Consider the following 20,854-nt stretch of genomic DNA (forward strand, 5'->3'; position numbering starts at 1 on the left):
TAACCATCATTTGTGTTTGGCATCCTTACTTTCCACCCAGAACCTGACATAGGGCTTATTTTGGGAGTAGGTGTTCTGCCCCAGCTCCGGATTCCCAAGGATTGTGATGCACACCAACGGTCCTTATCAAAGTGATAACGTACCAAGAATAAACAAAGTCCAGCAAAGGTTGGCAACCAGCCCAGAAAACAAGATACGGTAAGACACTCATTCTCCAAAATGCTCAGTAATAATTACACGTTGTTTCCAGCAAGAAATTACTAAATGCATGCAACTTAAATAGGCTAAGGGAGTGGCCAATTATCCTCAAACCTTACTCTCGAGGAGACCTCCTCCTCCTGAGTAGCCACTCGCTCTCTAGCTTCTCAGTTTTAAGGTACACTATTTGAATGTGGGATCTATCTAATATCAGAATTATTGGATAGTACCAAATAATTGCACTAATTAACGAAATTCTGCCCATCCAATTTTCCATACAAAGCTAGGAACACTTTTCTTATTCATTCCTTCAAATGCATTAAATAAAGTTGAGGGTAAAATATTCTAAGGAAAAACTATGACATAAATATTATGTAATGGAATCTGTTATTATTGAAATTGCTTTTATGTGTTTATACATTAAGTAGAAGCATTTACAAATATATTCCAGAACAGTTTAGCAATGCCACACCTCAAACTTAAATTACACAATAGCTCTATTTCCATGTCAAATTATTATTAATGTAATACATTGTGTGGACTTATACTGCAAAAGTACAATTTTCTTAATTCATATTCCATTTTATTATTTTTGTTTCTGGAAATATACAAACATAGTATACAAGTGTTGTTTATAAGAGCAACAATATTTCAATATATGGCAACAACCTACTAAATGGTCTTCAAAAATAAAAGTAATTTTTTTTTTAACTCTAACCCTAACCCTTACTCTTTTAAGCAACTTCTCCAAAAATCTACACATGGTATCTACAACATGGTGGAAAGAGTAAATGTCACTTGGCTTGGAGCCAATGTACAAAGAAAGATTATTTTCTTTTGCCTGGAAAACTGAAATAATACATGTACTTAAGACACCTTCCTTCTAGTGATATAGCAACAATTTAAAATCTGAATCATTCAAGCTAAAACAATGTATTTCAATTTTAGGACCGCTTAAGCACAGAACATTCCTAAAATGTTGAAAACAGCATCAAACACTTCTACCAAAATTGGGACAACTCATCTTGAACTCAAGCAACTTGAAATTTGGTTTGCACCCACTGATTTCCTTCTATTCTGCAAAGTATCACTTGATAGCTAAACAGAGGAAGGAGATTCACAATTAAAAAATGAACAAACCAAAAGACACAAGCATGAGATTAGTATTTTATTTTTACTTAATATTGAATTATTTATTTAATAAAGCATATAATTTTATGCATTTTAAAAAGGACATGTAGAATTCCGGTTATATATACATTTAAAACTGAGGAATAAAAGATTCCCTCAAGTTTGCAAGTTATGGATTTAAATATTAATTTAAGATAGCAAATAAATCTGAAGATATTTCACAAAGCATTTTCAAAGCATACAAGATTAAATCCACATATGCTGCTGAAATGAAGCACAATAAAGCAGCACTGAGATAATCTAAAGCTAAAATGATGGTGTATGATTTATGATTAAGCATTGTTACCTGCAGAGCAAGGGGCTTCCATCTCATATTTTTCAGTAAAGCTGGTGCTGAGGTAAGCATGCTCTGAGGTCGCTTTTTCAAAGTTAAGATAACACCACTCGGATCCTCTCGTAGTGCATTCACCAAATTTTTCAACTGCCACCCCACCTGGTAACCAGCAAAATTATTACAATAAAGTTGAGATAAATTATTCACAGCGTAATCCTCTCCTTTTAATAAGATTAGTAAAATCATTAGATTTTGCAGACTGCTGTTTAAAATTTCACAGTTGTCATCACTAAAGCATGCTGTTTAAAATCAGGATTACTGGAATGCATTAGAATGGGTTATCTGATTTTTAAAATTAGAGAATATATCACTGGTTCAAACTGGGGAATTTATTCTTATTTTTATGAGTTATTTCAATAATTAGTTCAAACTAGTTAGAGTTGAGCAGTGAAACACTCCCAGATAGAGCTAAAAATAAATATTTCCCTACAACTTAGCTAGCATTATTTTAGCTGCACAGTCACATTTAATTGTGCTCTAAAATTAACCATGCTATTAATCCATCATTTCAGTGGGCATTAATTTTATAAAATTAATCATTATTCTTTCAGACTGACCAAAGGAAAGGAAAAAACAAACACTAAAATGCCCGTCTTTTTGTAACAAAAATCTAACTTTCAAATTGTTCAAAATGTATTAATAAGTGCACACATACACACACATATATAAATTAGCTTTGATTATATAGACATTGTAGTATTACAGATACAGTACAGGAAGTCCTAGATTTATGACCACAATTGAGCCCAAAATTTCCAATGCTAAGCAAGACAGTTATTACTGGTAAGTGAATTTTGCCCCAATCTTGCCACAGCTTGTAACTTAGTAATATGGTTGTTAAATGAATCTGGCTTCCCTATTGATTTTGCTTGTCAGGAGGTAACAAAAAGTGATCACATGACACACCCAACAACTTTCCCAATAACTCTTTAGGAGGTGACTAGACAAGGGAATGCTTTCCCCTTAGTTTCTACTTCAGCTTGCTGAATTGAATACAAAATAACTTTGCAAACTACAATCAACTGGCAGCTTACAGCAAAATTTTCAAACATTTTCAAAAGATAATTGTGAAATCAGTGGAATGCTTATACTACAGTGAAGATCACTTATACTATTTCCTATTGAATCCCTATAATGAATGGACGTATACTCTTGAAAACTGTAGAACAGAGAACTATATGATTTTTCTTAAAACCCTTATCATTAATTTTCCCCAATCATTTGATGAAGAACCAGCATAAAGGAACTCAATACATCTAATAATGGGATAGTGATCTAAACAATAGAAACATACTTGAATATCTAGGCAAAATTTCTCCAACCCTGTGTCCTTCAAATATATTGGACTACTACAGCTTCCAGAATTTGAGAAAGCTTAGTTTATAGATTCAATTATATCAAGTCAGATTTTTTTATTATTACGGTTCACTGAAGCCTCATATATTTTACAGTATATATTATTTTTTCTAACTCATCTGGACATCAAATATGCAAATTTGAGTTTAACATTTATGTACTCTCCCCAGCTCTTCTCAAAATCTGAAATCAATTTAACTAGCAGTTTTAAGTATCAAAAATCTGACCCAAATTGAAATAGATTTCTGCTGATAGTCAGAGTAAGGTTTGTTGCTGAAGGTAAAAAATTCTGACAAAACTTCACAGTAACAGGTGGACACTATAATTAAGTGAAGCACAAATATAGTAATAGATTCTCACGGAAAGTTACTCCATCATTCATGTGGCACCTTAAATACAAGAACCCAAAGTCTCTCTTTGCCAGAATACATTAGCTCCAGGATACTTCCAAATTGACCTTTCTGTGAGTCAATCACCCACTTTGATGCTCTTGACTCTAACTAGAAACAGTGGCCTTCCCAGGAATTGGATGTTATGAGTTGGTCAAAGAGTTGGTCCTGATGTCATCTTACTACTGCTGCTAAAACTAAAATATTCTTAATCTCCTTTTGGGAGATTTGGGAGAATAAATTCTCATTCAAAAGATTTCATCAAAATCATCTGATTTTTTTTTAAATTAAAAAGTACTCAATTTGCAACATTAAAAGGATTTTTCTGAATGTATTCTAATAAAAAAAAGATGCTCTATTAGAAATTAGAAATACTAACCCAAATGTCTGATTCTGACAAATAGCATGTCAGTAAGGTTGCATCACTTATATGCAAAGATAAGAGACACATCTCTCATTAGTGCTGAGAGGCTGAGGAGAAGGCATTGCGTGCCTGCCAAAAGGTCTTTCTGACAACCTCACCTGTAGCAGAGATGAGAATGTCAACTGTCTCTAGCTCCTAATTCTCCTTAAACATTGCCAAATGAGGAGCAGCACTGGCAGACTTTCTAAGGCTCTAAGCCTAAAGCAGAGAGGGAAGGAGGGTGGGAGAGAGATATCTAATCCAACCTCTCTCTCTCTCTCTCTCTCTCTCTCTCTGTGTGTGTGTGTGTGTGTATGTCAGAGAGGGGGGGAGGGAGAGGGAGAGAGATGTGGCTTCTTGGGAGTGCATTTTGGAGAAGTGTCAAGAGAAATGCTAAAAGGGCAATCAGTTTGGGATTAAATTCCAAATGAAATTGGGTCTTCAGGGTATGGAGACATGAAGAACTTTCAACTGCAGGTTTCTAAAAATCTTATTAAAAGTAATGTCTAGAGGCAACTCTTTAACTCATTAGTCCAGAGGGAGCAAAAGAGATAGGGTCCCAATGAGGGTCTTAGCTATTTAGTTTAAGAATAACAGAATAACAGAGCTGAAAGGGACTTTGGAGGTCTTCTAGTCCAGTGGATCCCAAACTTGGCAGCTTTAAGACTTGTGGACTTCAATTCCCAGAATTCTCCAGCCAGCTGGCTGGAGAATTCTGGGAGTTAAAATCCACAAGTCTTAAAGCTGCCAAGTTTGAAGACCTCTGTTCTAGTCCAATAGATACGTTGAGGCTGGGGGTGACAAGGAGTGGCTGGGAGGGGAGGGGCTGGGCAAAGTGCCCCTTGACATGAGTGATGTCAAGTTGGCCATGCCCACCCAGTCACATGACCACCCAGCCATGGCCACCCGGCCACAGCCACCCAGTCACATGACCACCCTAAGGCAGAACGTAAAATGAAATTGGATATAAGAGTGAAATAATACGGGGTCAGCCTGCATGATCTCTGAAGGGCCCTTTTGACTTGAGAAAGTTGCAGAGTTCAAGAAGTCAAACTGCAGGCAAAGAGACAATTGCTGAGTTCAAGAAGTCAAACTACAAGTATTAGGTAACTTCCTGGTACTATGTTAAAATGCAGAACTAAACCACATGGAGCTTCCTGCCTAAAGCAATAGGGGAGTGGGGCTAGCTAAAGAGGCAGATCCAAGATACTTCCTGTTTTTGTTCTATAAAGATACATGTCTTAAACAAGATCTTTGTTCAGATGTTAGAATTTATATTAAGCTATCTGAACCTTTTGGCCAAAATAAAGCTTTTCCTGATTTGGAAATTCATCTCTTATTTTTCTGCGACATTTTGGCGAGCCAGCCAGGAGATGAAGCGAGATTTCACTATGGGACGGAATGGACCAGTCAGTGCCAGATGGGATCGTCTTGCCAAACTTCAGGCGCCACTGAGAGTTTTTCTCTGGAAGGAGGCAGACGGCCCCTCTGGGTACTCGATGGCTCCAACCGACCCAAGAACCTTACAAAATCAGAACAAGCTAATAGATAAACGCTGGTTGAGAAAGAAAAAAAAGAAGACACTTGCAGGCAAGTATTGGGGAATTGTAGGCCCACTCCTTGAGAGTGGAAGAGGGAGCCTGATCACCTCCCTGGGTCCAGGAAAACGTCCCTTCCTAACGGAATTGGCGTATCCTAATGAGACTCTAGAACTGTGTGGGTGGTTAAGCCATTGCAGTTCCTGTTGGTGACTGTTGGAAAAGGTCCAGCACCGCAGCTCAATGGCAGTGTTTTAGAAAATGGGTGGAAAAGAGAGTGTTCCATGAAGAAAGTGTTCAATGTAGGTTGAAGAATTTTAAGAAAGGTCCTTAAAAGAAAAGTGGGGTTCAAACTTGCTCATGAGAGCCCTGGCTAAGTGCAATGATGTGTGAATAAAGGTCTCTATACATTTTGGAACTTTAAAATTAAGCCAGCGCCTGCTGGGAGATCCAAACTAGAAAGAGCTAGACAGAGTGTCACCAGGGCAGAGACAATCCAGTGCTTGAGGAGATGGAACAATGGATGAAACCTTGAGTAAAAAGTGAGAAGTTCACTAAAACAATTAGAAAGAATCCCAAACTGCAAATAGACCTGACTAGTCCTTAAAAGAGAAATACTGCAGTGTTATAAAGATTCTGATAAATTACCATTCTTAAAAAGAGCCAGAGAACTCTGAAAGAACTAAAAATAGAGAAGAAAATTGTTATTGTTCTTCCCACCCGGGGTTTAGCAGGTAATAAAAAGAAAAGCCTGTCTAAATGGGAAGATTCAGATAATTGATTAATTTTATATGATTTCTGTTAAAAATTAGTTTGTTAAGATCTGTGCATTCCCTAATTCAACTAAAATTTAAGGCGGGAATGACTAGTGTGTATGTCTAAAGTCTTTGTGTACCTTCAAGGTAACTGCAACTGCCTGAATTTTAAAATGTTAGAAAAGAATTGAAGGTATTGAGAGGAAGGAAAATATCTCATCCAGTTTGGTCTGGCCAACTAGATGGAGTGAAGAACAAAATTCAACTTTCCTTCTTCTCTATGCTTCAAGATAAACTCGAGTTTATAAGTAAAAGTTTTAAGTTCACTACAATACTGATGTGTAGTTGCTATCCTTCAAGCTCCCTTTCTTCTACTTCTGCAATGCCTTTCCTCACCCACAAAGGGGGGAGGGGATCTCGTTCTCATATCTTTTAGCCCTGAAAGGTTGACTGAAATCTGTAAAAGCAGAACTAGAGAGATTAAGGATTTATTCAGGCATGAAGAATTATCAAAAGTGAAAGATGATTTACAAATAGGACACAAAATAAATATTGAAAATCTTAAAGATAATATGATTATGCAAGCTAAACAGCAATTAGATGATTTGCAAAATGAAATGAACAAGAAAAATTAGAAGCTATGCAATTCGAAAATGATAGCTTAATTAAAAATAATAATAATAATAAAATCAGAATCAACTTACATTAGAAATAGCAAGACTAAAAGATTTACCTACAGTAATTACTATCTCTGAACAAATGATGCTTCTGGTAAATAACTTCAAGGAAGAGATAGAAGTTCTTAGACAAATTAATAGCTGAAAATGAAAAACTTGTACAACAAGACATCAAACAAAAAGAAGAGAAAACAAAAACTCCTTTTCACTTGCTGAAATAAATTTTAATCATAATTACCAAGAACTCCAAGAAAATTATACTTCTCTTTTAAAAGTAAAAATTGGATTAGAAGAAAGCAAGGGCAAGAATAAAACTAAACTCCAGGCTTTGATGGAAAAGATTCAACAAAGTACAGTTGCTCACAGTAGCCTCGGAACGCTGTTCTTGCCTGCCTTCCTATAAACAATAAACTAATTCTACTCTCAAGCAAGAAAAAAAAAAAGAAGCACTGCCTTCCAACAATCCTTAAAGGGAAAGACTTCTTTTTTCCTTCCAACAAGTCATTATAAAGACCCACAATCCTACCTGGCAGAACTTGGAACAGTTGATGACCACTCTCCTTAATGGTGAAGAGAGAGAGAGATTAAGTAGTGCCATTGGTAAGATTTTAAAACCCAGATGGGGGAAAACTCCAGGCTATATTAGACCAACAGTTTCCAAGACAAGACCCACAGTGGGACCCCTATAATGACATGGTTCACCTCCAAGATTATCAAGCATTAATCCTACAAGGTTTAGAACAGGCTGCTAAACCTCCAGTGAACATGTCCATGCCTTCTTTGGTAATACAAAGGACTGAGGAAAGCCCTGAAGCTTTCTTTCAAAGGCTTGTTGAGACTTATAAAGCATACATTCCAATCAATCCCCTGGATCCCGAGAATGCCGGCATGTTAGCTCTAGCCTTCATATCCCAGAGTGCCCCGGACATAAAGCGGAAACTCCAGTGGCAAGAGGGAGCTTTGGGAATGAGCATTAGTCAATTAATGGAAATAGCACGAAAAGTCTATGTGAATAGAGACAACGTAGAGGAAAAGAAGAAGGAAGTGAGTATGCAACGCAAGGCTGAATTGTTGGCAGTTGCTTTATCAAACAATTCCAAAGCCTGGGAAAGAGACAGGTGTACTTGGTATAAGGAAAAGGGCCACTGGCAACAAGAATGTCCCAAAAGACTTGAGGTCGAATTAAAAGGAGAACGTGGACCAAATAGAGGAAGAGGATGTGGTCAATTGACTTGAGAGGTCAAAATCTATGAATTCAGAGAAGAAGAAGAGGGAGAGGAGTGCGTCCCCGTGGGTTCCAAGGCAGAGGGCAAAGTCATTTCCAAGAAAGGAAGGAAGCCATAGGCCTGGCTGCAGTAGATGAGAGGCCTGAAGACTGAGACACAGGGGCATCTAAATCTGTAATTACAAAGCTGCTGGCTCCCTTTTCTAATGATGTAATAAATATCCAAGGGGTTAATGGCTTCATAAATCGTCGCCCTATCCTGAAAACCCTGAAATGTTCCTTAGATGGAAGAAATATAGATATGCCTGCGTGTCCAGTTTCCCTCCTGGTTGTGATGCGAGAAATATGGCTCAAGAGGGTTAAATCCCCAATACCTGGCAGGAGTTTGAAGTACTGAAGTTATGGGCAGAAGATAACCCACCAGGACATGCTGCACAGCATGCTGAAGCCTTTAGCAGTGCTTGTTCCTCTCAGGCAGAAAAGCTAACCCCACCCATTACAATAAGCCAAAGGCAGAGAGCGATGGAGCATATGAGGAAGAAAGTTGTCTGTCAAATTAACCCTTAGGCAGCCAACTACCATTTACACCAGCCATGCGATTCAAGGAGTTTTAGAGATAAAGGGCTATTTATGGCTGACAAACCCCAGAAATTACAAGCATCAAGCTCTCCTCACTCAGAAACCACGAGTGATCCTGAAACAAACAAATGATTTAACCCAGCTACTCTTTTGCAAGCATCGGGTCGTGAAATGGAAACAACCTATGCAGGTCAACACAGCAACCAGAGTGGAGCAGACCTTCCCAAGCCTGAATGACCAGCCTGACCAGGACTATAAGAGAAAAGGTGACAAAGGTGTTCCTTGAAAATCACCTAAGTAAATGCATTACCACTAGTACTTTGATCTGTGTAATATTCTCCACGTAAAGGAATTAGATTATTTCCTTTTGAAATACTTGAAAATCATATAGGAGACCTAAGCCAGATAGAAACTAAGTGGGTAAATCAGATGGTGGGAGAATTAAATAAGCAAATACAAGAAATCCAACAATATTGGGTGTCCCTTAGCCCACCATTTTTGACCAACTCTAGTTATAATATTCAAATAGTAGTAAACATGATTGTAAAAATGAAATGAATAATAATTGGAGTATTTGTCTTTGATAAGTTTTCTTTTTTAATCTTTTTCTAGAAAAATGAATAGGTATAAACTGTGACAATTGAAATACTTTAATGGTATATGGTGGTGAAGGTAAAAAAAGGTTTAAGTTGTAACTTGGATAATAGCTAGAAATTTCTAAATTTAGTTAGGGAAATTGTAATGATTGAAATACTTTTAAAGTTTATATTGTGATGAAAGTAAAAAGATGATTAAATTGTGATTTAATCACAATTTGTGATTGTATGGGTAAAACACTGGAAAGGAAAAAGTTTAATGCCTAGGTGGAAGGGCCCGTATACTGTGGTCATGTGTTCCCACTTGCAGTAAAAATGTTGGACTCCAAGTCTTGGATTCACTGGACTCGAGTTAAGTACGCAGTTTAGGAATATTGGGAGGCAGATCAGGCCCAGGCCTGACCCCTAGTAGTATGCTTGAAGAAGCGCCCCCTATAACTGTCCTACCGGCAATGGGCAGGCAACATACGGGGCAGAAGAGGCCTTACTGGTGTCACACCGGAAGCTGACCCTCCACGTACAGCTGAAGATTTGGAATGGGAAGTCAACATATATAGCCATAGGTACACTATCTCTTATTTTAATAAGCGTGCTTGCTGTTATTGTGATTAGTTGTGATTTGCTGTATATAGTATGCTGGAATCACCTCTTCCCAGGCGCTGAACCTAAAAATCATTGACTGTGAAAGAGAGCAGTACAAAACTCCTGTAGATACTTATGTTTGAAGAAGTCAGGGAGTGGGCTCTCTGTGGAGCTGCTCTAGCTCTAGGAATGTGGATACTGTATTAACAAATAAGAGGTGGTTCTGTGGGATATCTAAAACTAATATTGCCTTTTCCCAAGTCACATACTGTATAACCCTAACCTTCTTCCTGATGTGGTGATTTTGTAGATTAAGGGAATTGTGATTGGATAGGTTCTGTGTGGAGGACAATTATGAGTTTTCTGTGGCTTTGGCTATTGTTGGCAAAGGGCCTAATGAGTAATAACACCCTGAACAGTAGTTCCCAATGTTGTGAGAATGCCCGAGTGACCCCCCTTGCTCTTATCTGGGGAAGTTGAAAAACCTCAAAGAACAGGGCAGGAACAGGTTACAAGGTGTGAATTCTTTGGACGAGGTCCACTCCTGCCAGCGACATATCATCAATAGGTGGGGTCGGTACCCTGGACCTAAGCCAACCCCAAAACCTAAAGACAAGCATCTGACAATCCCAGAACAGAGTGGGGTAGAACAAAGGGAGAATGGTCCCCTGTAACAATTGAGAAAAGGGAACTACATGTTAAGAATACTGGAATTGAGTTAAAGCCTAGTTAATCAGTCTGACCCTACCCTAAGCCAAAAATGCTGGTTCTGTTTGTCTGCTGGTCCTTCATCTTACAATGCTGTTCCAGTTGAGCCAGATCTTTGGGTCAGGACCAGGGCCACAATAGTCCTTGAGAAAGATATTAAATGGAGAACCAAGTAGCAGTAGCCAAATTGCAAGGAGACTTTTATAACGCCATCAAAAGGCTGGGGATGAACTGTTCCCCTTTGTTAGCCCTATAGCTGTTAGTGTGGAAATCCTAGGGTCACCTTTCTTGTGTATAAAGTGACATCAGCAACCAGGTATTCCTGTAGGATCCCTGATGGGAGATCAATGTCCATCAGAAATACACTTTGACCCTAGAATGACTGTAAAAAATGTAAAAAAATTACTAGTGGCATTTCTCCTTATGCCCACTATGTATTTCAACAGAAGGTCACTTCTCAATACCACCACATGTCTCCATTAGATCCAACACAGGCTTATGTGTCCTACTTCCCTTTGGAAATGCAAGCTCCCGTTATCTTTTTGAAGGCATAATTCTCAGACAAAAGCAAAAGGACCCTACGCTAGAAGTTCCATTGCAGCCTCTGACAGGCATGCTAGTGGCAGGGACTTTAGGGGTCTGGACTAATGAGAAAAAACCAATGAGCCCATGCATTTTCCATGAATATAGGTGTGTATGTAAGGAAAGTTTTCTTCTTATGTGGAAAATTGTGTAATTGTGTTTACCTACAAACTGGACTGGAACATGTACATCTTCCCCAAAAATAGGTGTTGTCAGTGGAAAGCACACTATCCCTGTTCCGCTTATAGGGCATGTTCAAAATAGGGTGCCACTCTTGGTCCCACTATTAGCAATCCTGGGGATAGGGACTGCTGTTGGAACAGGAATAGGTAGAATGGCACACTCCATAACACAGTTTAAGCAATTGTCAGAGGAGTTCCAAGAAAGCCTGAATCAAATTGCTGGAAACTTGGTCGAAGTCCAAGACCAAATAGATTCTTTGGCAGCAGTGGTCTTACAAAATCAGCGTGCCATAGACCTTTTAACCGCAGAGAAAGAAGGGTTGTGTGTATTCTTGGGAGAAGACTGTTGTTTTACATGAGTAAGTCAGGAGTGGTCAGAGAAATTGCCAAAGATTTGCAGGACCGGGCATTCAAAATGGGTCAGAAGTTACAAGCAACAGAAATGTGGTTCTCTTAGTTGTCTGGGCCTGGCTGGATTAGACAGATGTTATTCCTGTTGTGACAGGCCTGGCTTTTATTCCTTGTTCAGACAACTAGCTATGAGAGCAGTGAAAGAGTTAAGAGTTGAAAAAAGAGTTGATTTTGATGGAAAGCCTTATAGACTGTAAAATGGACTCCGATCTCTTTAATGAAAATGAAGTTTCTGATGCAGGAACATATGTACAACTCTCAACCGGGTACTTAGAGAAAGTGCTTCAGAGAATAAGAATTGAAAATCATATGTATTATTTGTCTTTTCCTTTGCATTATTATGTATCTTATCCTGAATTGATTATGTTATGTCAAATGTTATATGTTTGCATTGTTGAATTAAGCTCTGTAATAGGTAAGACTCAATTGTAAACAAGTAAAATAGAGTCTTAAAGGGGGGATAAGGCAGAACATAAAATGAAATTGGATATAAGAGTGAAATAATACGGGGTCAGCCTGCATGATCTCTGAAGGGCCCTTTTGACTTGAGAAAGTTGCAGAGTTCAAGAAGTCAAACTGCAGGTAAAGAGACAGTTGCTGGGTTCAAAAAGTCAAATTACAAGTATTAGCTAACTTCCTGGTACTATGTTAAAATGCAGAACTAAACTACATGGAGCTTCCTGCCTAAAGCAATAGGGGAGGGGGGCTAACTAAAGAGGCACATCTAAGATACTTCCTGTTTTTGTTCTATAAAGATACATGTCTTAAACAAGATCTTTGTTCAGATGTTAGAATTTATATTAAGCTATCTGAACCTTTTGGCCAAAATAAAGCTTTTCCTGATTTCGAAATTCATCTCTTTTATTTTTCTGCGACAACCCAGCTACACCCACCAAGCCATGCCCACAGAACCGGTTGTTAAAAAATTTGAATCCCACTACTGGCTGAGTCTGCTCGATCTACTGAACATATAATTGTGCTTTAAATGAATATTGACAAATTAGAGTTAGAATTATCCTTTATATCATTTTCTATACATACCTTAACTCAATAATGCAATAAATTCCTGAGAAACAGAACTACAGCAGATGACTTTAAGTTTGCATTTCTCTAGACTCAGAAGTGGATTTGTTTAGGACTTCAGGACTTTAGCAAGGAACATAATTATTTTATTTTTGTCTGCCCCTCATTCTATACTTTTAAATTGCTTTTGTTAAACCTAGAGCCAATGGTGAGTAATAAAGAAAACCTGAAGTTTACAACTCAAGCAGCATTCCTAGGCACAAACTTTATATTTTATATCAGTGTCATCTAAGTTTAAATAACAGTGCCTGATATTCAGGACTTATTTCTCATTAAAATCAATTCATATTTCAAAGATGTATCTATGTTATCAGAAAATATTAACTATAAAACTGCAGTTCAACATTTTTCAAACTTAAGTCAGATGGAAACATGACCTTGCTTTCCGGATAACTAAGATGCCATAATGTAGTACGCCCTAGGAAATATATTGAAATTATTTCCCTAAGCATGTGATGGTACCAGTACAATAAATAGCTCTAAGGCTACCTAGTATACTTCATATCTTTTCTTTGGTGAGATGGTTTTAAGTTTATTTATTTTATGGAAGTGGAATATGTATGACTGAGGAAAGTTGTACAGCAACCAGGGAAAAGTTGCTATTTCACTGGTTAGAACTTGAATAAATAGCAAATATATCAGAACACTTAAGAGTAAAACTGGGAAATTCTTGTTTATAATAGTAATATTACTTACAAGTGCATCAGCTCAGCAGCTTTTAAAGTAGTTTAAAACTCTGCATTAACGTATGTTGAATATGTATTATTGACAAGAATATATTCAGTGGATTCCCAGGAATATGCTAGCAAAGTATTATATCTACATCACTCAACTGAAAATGAACAGCACAAATAATGTTAGCCTAAATCTCAGTCTCAGACTTCGGTTATGAGTCTGTTAAGTTGATGTTTTGTCCTTTTAACAAAAAAGGAGATCGTAACTAAAAAAATACTCTTTTTGAATGTATGAGAGAGAACAGAATGAAATCTACAATGTCAACTAACTCTGTACTCCACCATAGCTCTTCAGTGATATATCACATCTTAACCACATATCATGCATAATTAGCATATAAGAAATTTGGTAACAAAAATGATTGAGTCTTCATTCAAAAGAGCATAGTTTGAGAACAGATATAAGAAGCTACTGCCATCCAGATATTGCCACAAATAATTAAATAAATTTGATAATAAATTAGATTCAGCTTGTTCAATAATGTTAAGATGACTTTAAAATATTAGAAATATTAAGAATCTCTGGCATTAGTCAAAATGCAAAGGATCTAGCTTTATTATCAAAACAGCAATATATGAATCAGACTTGAAAGAACTTAAAAAACACTCAGTGCATGACAGTAGAGACAAATAAAATAGGAAAAACAGATTTTAGTTTAAGATTTCTAGAAAATCTTTATAGTTCTCATTTTGGTAATATCCCTGGCATTTGGGTAGATCTGGGCTTTCATGGTCGATAGCCATTCTGGAATTTTATTGTAGTGTGTTTTTTTAATGCCCTGCCATGTCTGATATAATGCTTGTCTGACAATGTGCCTCTGAAAATATCCATGTTGTTTATCGGTGCCCTCCCATAGAAATGCGTGCCATCCTCGTTGTAGATCGAATCCTTCCAAATTCAATAATCTTTTATTTTTGAGTTCCATCCATTCCTTGATCCAAATTATGCTGATGCTTTATAGTATATCTCCCAGTCCGGTAGTGCCAGTCCTCCTCTTTCTCTTGTATCTTGTAGGTGTTTTATTTTAATTCTTGCTTTCTTCCCTTGCCATATGTAATCTGCTATTAATTTATTGAAATCCTTGAAGAAATTCTTCCCCGGTTTTATTGGGATCACTTGGAATAGGTATAGAATTCTAGGTAGGACGTTCATTTTAATTGAGGCGATCTTTCCCAAAAGAGATAGTTGTAGTTTTTTCCAAATTTCTAAGTCTTTTTTAATTTGTCTTGTCAATTTATCATAATTGTCTTCTCTAATTGATAAGCTTTTATTGGCGAGCCATATTCCTAGGTATTTTACCTTCTTTGGTAAAAAGTTCCCTGTGTCTTTTTACATTTCCAACAGGTTGGATTTACGTTCGGGTACATTTTTGCTAACCTTGCGGGGGCCAGATACCATCGGTACCACATCTTATAGTGATTTTCTTTATAAGCTACCGATTTTGTCATGCTGTTATTGTTTTCCCATGCTCTTTCCCATTCTTCTAACTGTATACTGTGCCCGATGTTCCTCGCCCATGCTATCATCTGTCCTTTAACCAATTCTTCTGCCAAATCATATTCAAGTAAGTATTTATAAATTTTCAAAATTAATTTCCCTTCTTTAGATTCTAGTAATTTGTCCAATCGATTTTGTTTTAAGTCTATTCCTCCCTCCTCTTGGTCCTTTCTATATCTTATCTTTATTTGTGAGTAGGGCCACCAGTCTATTACTATTCCTTGTTCTTTGAGTTCTTCCCTAGTTTTCAGTTTTCCCTGTGCATCTACTATTTCTCTGTATCTTAACATTTTTTGTTTTGATAATATATTGGGGTGAGTTATTGCTTCTATCATTGATAGCCAGCCGGGAATTTTCATGTAATGTTTGCATTTAATTTGTTGCCATGTGTTGATTAAAGATTTCCTAATAGTGTGGTTGTTGAAATGTTTGTATATTTTATTTCCAGAACTCCATATAAAAGCATGCCATCCCTTCATTAAGTCATGCCCTTCCAGATTTAACAGTCTTTGGTTATCCAGGGTTATCCATTCTTTGATCCATAATAGGCTTGCAGCCTTATAGTATTTTTCCCATGCCGGGAACCCAAATCTGCCTCTAATTTTGTCATCTTGTAATATATTTCATTTTATTCTTGATTTTTTCCCCTCCCACACAAATTTTGTAGTTATTTTGTCCAAATTATATAAAAAAAATTCTTATCTAATTTTATTGGAATTGTTTGGAATAAATAAAGGAGTCTTGGAAGTATGTTTGATTTTATCACTGCTATTCTCCCCAACAAGGATAGTTTTAATTTCTCCCATTTATCTAAGTCTTCTTTTATTTTCTGGACTAAAGGTTCATAATTATCTTCTTTTATTGTTGCAGTTCTAGCCGTCAAATTTATCCCTAGATATTTCACTTTTTTAACTGCCTGTAATCCTGAATATTTTACTAATTTCTCTACTTGTTTTGTTGTCATATTTTTTGTTATCATTTTTGTCTTTTCTTTATTAATTTTTAGGCCTGCTGCCTTTCCAAATTTTTCAATCTCTTTTATTAATTTCGGGGTTGTTTCTATTGGGTCTTCTATGAAAAAAAACAAGGTTGTCCGCAAAAGCTTGGACCTTGTAAGCTTCTCTCTTAATCTTTAATCCTTGTATTTCTTTATTTGCCCTAATTCTAATTAACAGGTTTTCCATAGTTAAAATAAAAAGTAGGGGGGACAGCGGCCATCCCTGCCTTACTCCTTTATTTATTCCAAAAAAATTTGTTGGATCCCCATTCACCAAAATACATGCTTTTTGGTTCTGATATATTGATGTTATCATTTTTGTGAATCTCTCTCCAAAGTTCATACTTTTAATTTGCTGTTTCATGAATTGCCAATTTACTTGATCAAACGCTTTTTGTGCATCCAGAAAGATCAGAGCCACCTGTCTCTCTGGATGCACCTCATAATATTCTAAAACATCCATTACCATTCTTAGATTATTTTTTATTTGTCTTGTGGGCAAAAAACCATTTTGATCCTGATGTATTTTGTTGTGCAATAATTTTTTCATCCTATTGGCAATTATACTCATGAAGACTTTGTAGTCGGTATTCAATAAAGAAATCAGCCTATAGACTTCCGGTTTCCTTGTCTTCGGCGACGGCGGCGCTCTTTGAAGCTCCGCCAGCCCCGCCGCCTGTAGAGCCGCTTCGAGACGAAGAAGCGGCTCGAAAACTTCTAAATCCACAGGATTGGAGAAGGAGAGATCGCAGGGCACAGGTTGAGCCCCTGTAACCCCCCAGGGAAGTTTCTGGGGAGAGAACAGGCGTGGCTCCCTTCCAACCTGCTGAAACTCCGGGCGACGTGGGACGACTCTGCTTTTGCAGAACAAGCCGGCTGCAGGAAACTTAAAGCGAAAGAACCAGCTTTAATAAACAGCGAAACTATTGAATCCCGAAATTTGGAAACGCAAGTATTAGCACTTTGTTGACTTTTTAATCTGAGAAAATGCGAGTGAGTGAAAGTGCTTTGAAAAAACATGGCGCCTAGCTTCAGAGTTAACGAGCCAGCGAGTGTGGATTGGTGAAGTTACTTTGCTTTGTTACAAAGTTTCCAAGTTGCTACAAAGTTGCCTTGCTTGTTATAAGAGAAACAACTGGGAAATTTTTCCCTTTTCAATATTGGACTTTGCTTTATTTTAACCCTTATTTGATCAAATCTGGGGGACTTTTTTAGAAGTCTTTGTGCAGGAGGGAAAGGAAAAGGAACTTCCCTCTTTAGAAAAACTAGATCACGAGCCAGGATGGCTTCAAAGAAGCAGGAAGGGAAGGCATTAGGGGGGGGATCCCCCTCACACAAACATGAAACGCAACTTCCCCCTGCTCAACAGCTACAAACTCAGAAAAAAGAATTTGATGTGGGAGATTTAAAAGAATTTATTTCTAAAACTTTGGATGATAAATTTCAAAAATCTCAACAGGAGATAGATGATAAACTTCAAAAATCACATCAGGAATTTATGCAGGAAATTAATGAAGTTAAAGACATGGTGAAACAGAATCAAAATAAGGTGACCAAAAAAATTTCAGAAGTGGCGTCTGGCCTGGCAGAATTTATTGGGACAGTTGATTTTAAAGTTGAAGAATTTAAATCAGAAGTTAATGTTAAGATGAAAGACAATGATTATAAAATTGATGAGGTTGACAATAAAATGCAGAGAATTGAAGATGAGATTGTTATGATACAATTCCGGGCAATGGAATTCGCCATACGGCTTCGGGGAATTCGAGAGGAGGAGAGACAGGATTTGAGACAAGTTTGCTCTGAAGCCTTGGCTAAGATTTTACAAGCTAATCCTGATTTGGTATTTCATAAAATAGATAAAATTTACAGAGTGAATTCTTGGGTGGCCAGACAAAGACAACTGCCTAGAGATGTGGTCATATACTTTACTGATAGAGAAATTAGAAATGATATCCTGCAAAAATCTTTTCACACTTCTGTACAAGTGGGGGGTTCACGACTTGAAATTTTTAAAGAATTACCTCCTAAAATGCTGAAAGCTAGAAAAGAATTTGGTTTTCTTGTTAAGGAATTGAAAAATTTACAGATACCCTTCCGGTGGGACGCACCAGCTGGGATAATTTTTAGATATAAGGGAGAAGGATATCGGTTGAATACCGTGGAGAAGGCACAACACTTTTATAGTACTATTCTTAAGGAAAGAACACCATCTCCACGTACATCTACAGTTTTGGAGATTAAGGAGAGTGAAGAGAGGCAATTGAAAGAACAGTCTAAGCAGGAATTAGAAATAGTGCAAGGTGCAGAAGGAGGTTTTCTGAGTGAGCCCTTGTTGGATTCTTCTCCAATTCTGGATTTGATTCAGTTGACTGAAGTTAAAGATCAACGTATAACTAGAGCTCAATCCAAGCTACTTAAACAAAAGCAACAACAACAACAGGAAAGACAAGACAAGAAGGCAGTTAAGAGTACCATACAAGAGAGTGGCGCTATGGGAGGAGCGAGATCGAAGCTCTCGGATGAACTTCAAATATTTTGCTCTGCGCTCCAGAAAGAGGCTGATGACCTTTAAGTGTCTATCTTGGAATGTCAATGGGTTGAATTCAGCACAGAAAAGGAAGAAATTATTTACATATTTGAAACAATTTAATAATGATATAATATGTTTACAAGAAACGCATATTACAACTCAAGATCAAAAATATTTGATAAACTCAAAACTAGGAGCACATTATATATCTTCAACTTCGCAGAAAAAGAATGGTGTGGTTATTTATGTAAATAAAAAATTAACAGCGAAAGTTATAGAAGCAGATCAAGATGGTAGGTTTGTAGCAATTGAATTGCTCACAGCAAATGGTCAAATTCTTTTGATTGGAATTTATGCTCCCAACCAACAACAGGACTATTTTTATAAGATGTTACATACTAAAATATTGCAATGGGACTATAGATCTATTTTAATTATGGGAGACTGGAATGGAGTAATTGATTCTAAACTAGATAAAAAGAGCTTGGCAAAGTCTAGAATTAGACTACCACAGACTTTTTTTGATATGAAAGAAGATATGGAACTAAAAGATGTTTGGAGAATACATAATCCAAATGAATTGGATTACACTTTCTTTTCTGATAGACACAGATCCTTTTCTAGGATTGATTTTATCCTGTTGTCAAATGATCTACTTGTTAAAACAAAAAGAACAAAGATTTTTCCAAGAACTTTGACTGACCATAGCCCTGTATGGATAGAAATTGAGATGGATAAGGTTGAGAGACGTTCTTGGAGATTAAATGAGAACTTGTTTAGATATGAAAAAAATACAATAGAACTTAAAAAGCATTTGAAAGAATTTTTTGAAATAAATTTGAATAAAGGTACCCCAATTGAAATTGTTTGGGACGCAAGTAAAGCTTATATGAGAGGGGTACTTATCTACATGAATTCTAAACATAGACAGTTCCGACAAAAGAAAAGATCTGAGTTGGAAATGGAAATAAAGAATAAAGAACAGTTACTTATTAAAAATCCAACAGATGAAAGAATACGAAGTGCTATAAAACTTTTGAAAGACCAATTTCAAATGCTTATGGCGGAACAAGTTGCAACAAGCCTACAATACGCGAAGCATAATACATTTTGCAACGCTAACAAACCGGGCAGATGGTTGGCTTATACATTGAGGAAAAAACAAAGTACACGGACTATTGATAGTATTGATATTGGAGGGAAAGAAATTTTTCAACAAAAATTAATTAAAGAAGCTTTTGTGGACTATTATACTAAACTATATGCCAAAGAAGAGGTGCAGAATGGACTTATAGAAAAATATTTAAATGATAAGAGAGTTACAAAAATTACTGATCAACAAAAGGAAAGAATGAATTATCCTATAACAGAGGAGGAGATAACAGCAGCAATTAAACAGTTAAAAACAGCCAAAGCTCCTGGCACGGATGGTTTGACTGCAGTGTATTACAAAACTTTACAAGCTGAAATGGTGGGACAACTTAGAGATTTATTTTGCAATATTCAACAAGGGGGTAAAATACCCCCATCTTGGACAACTGCTTATATATCTTTGATACCAAAAGAACAAGTTGGTCCTAAAAAACCAGAGAATTACAGACCAATATCTCTTTTGAACACAGACTATAAAATTTATGCGAAGGTATTAGCCAACAGGTTGATGCCAGTAATTCAAAAGGTGATTCATGAGGACCAAGCGGGATTTATTGAGGGCAGATATATGAAGGACAATGTAAGGCAAGTAATAGACTTATTGGAATATCTTGATAAGAATAAACAGATCCCTGCAGTGCTGGTTTTTCTGGATGCAGAGAAGGCCTTTGATAGAGTGGATTGGAATTTTCTACTAAAGACTTTAAAAAAGATGGGCTTTGGGACCAATTTATACAGGCGATCTCAGCAATTTATCAAGAGCAAAAAGCACAGATTATTATTAATGGAAGTCTGACGACAGAGTTTAAAATTGAAAAAGGAACAAGACAGGGATGTCCGTTGTCCCCACTTTTATTTATTTTAACATTGGAAGTCTTGCTAAATACAATACGGGACTCTAAAATTTTGAAAGGTATAATGATAAGGCAAGAGGATTATAGAATAAAGGCATTTGCAGATGATCTGGTGGTTACCCTATCACAACCAATGGAATCAATAATCTTGATGAACGACATTATACAAGACTATGGTAGAGTTTCAGGTTTTAGACTGAATTCAAAAAAGACTAAAATGATAGTTAAAAATATGACACAAGATCGTAAACATGAGCTTGAAAGGAGGGCAGGTTTTGAAATTGTACCTAAGGTAAA

At 36.8% G+C, this 20,854-nt stretch overlaps 1 protein-coding gene across 1 annotated transcript in view; it reads right to left on the reverse strand.

Annotated features, from left to right (window-relative positions):
* The window catches only part of CNKSR2 (connector enhancer of kinase suppressor of Ras 2), a 418,082-nt gene that overhangs the window by 253,108 nt on the left and 144,120 nt on the right, over nt 1-20,854 (reverse strand). Inside the window, exon 9 of the mRNA XM_070944037.1 lies at nt 1,676-1,822. Within this exon, the coding sequence (XP_070800138.1) occupies nt 1,676-1,822 (147 nt within the window). The remainder of the gene's footprint in view (nt 1-1,675; nt 1,823-20,854) is intronic.

This window comes from Pituophis catenifer, unplaced genomic scaffold (genome assembly GCF_029215685.1).
Source record: "Pituophis catenifer annectens isolate HBS135680 unplaced genomic scaffold, rPitCat1.0.hap2 SCAF_4, whole genome shotgun sequence".
Taxonomy (NCBI): domain Eukaryota; kingdom Metazoa; phylum Chordata; class Lepidosauria; order Squamata; family Colubridae; genus Pituophis; species Pituophis catenifer.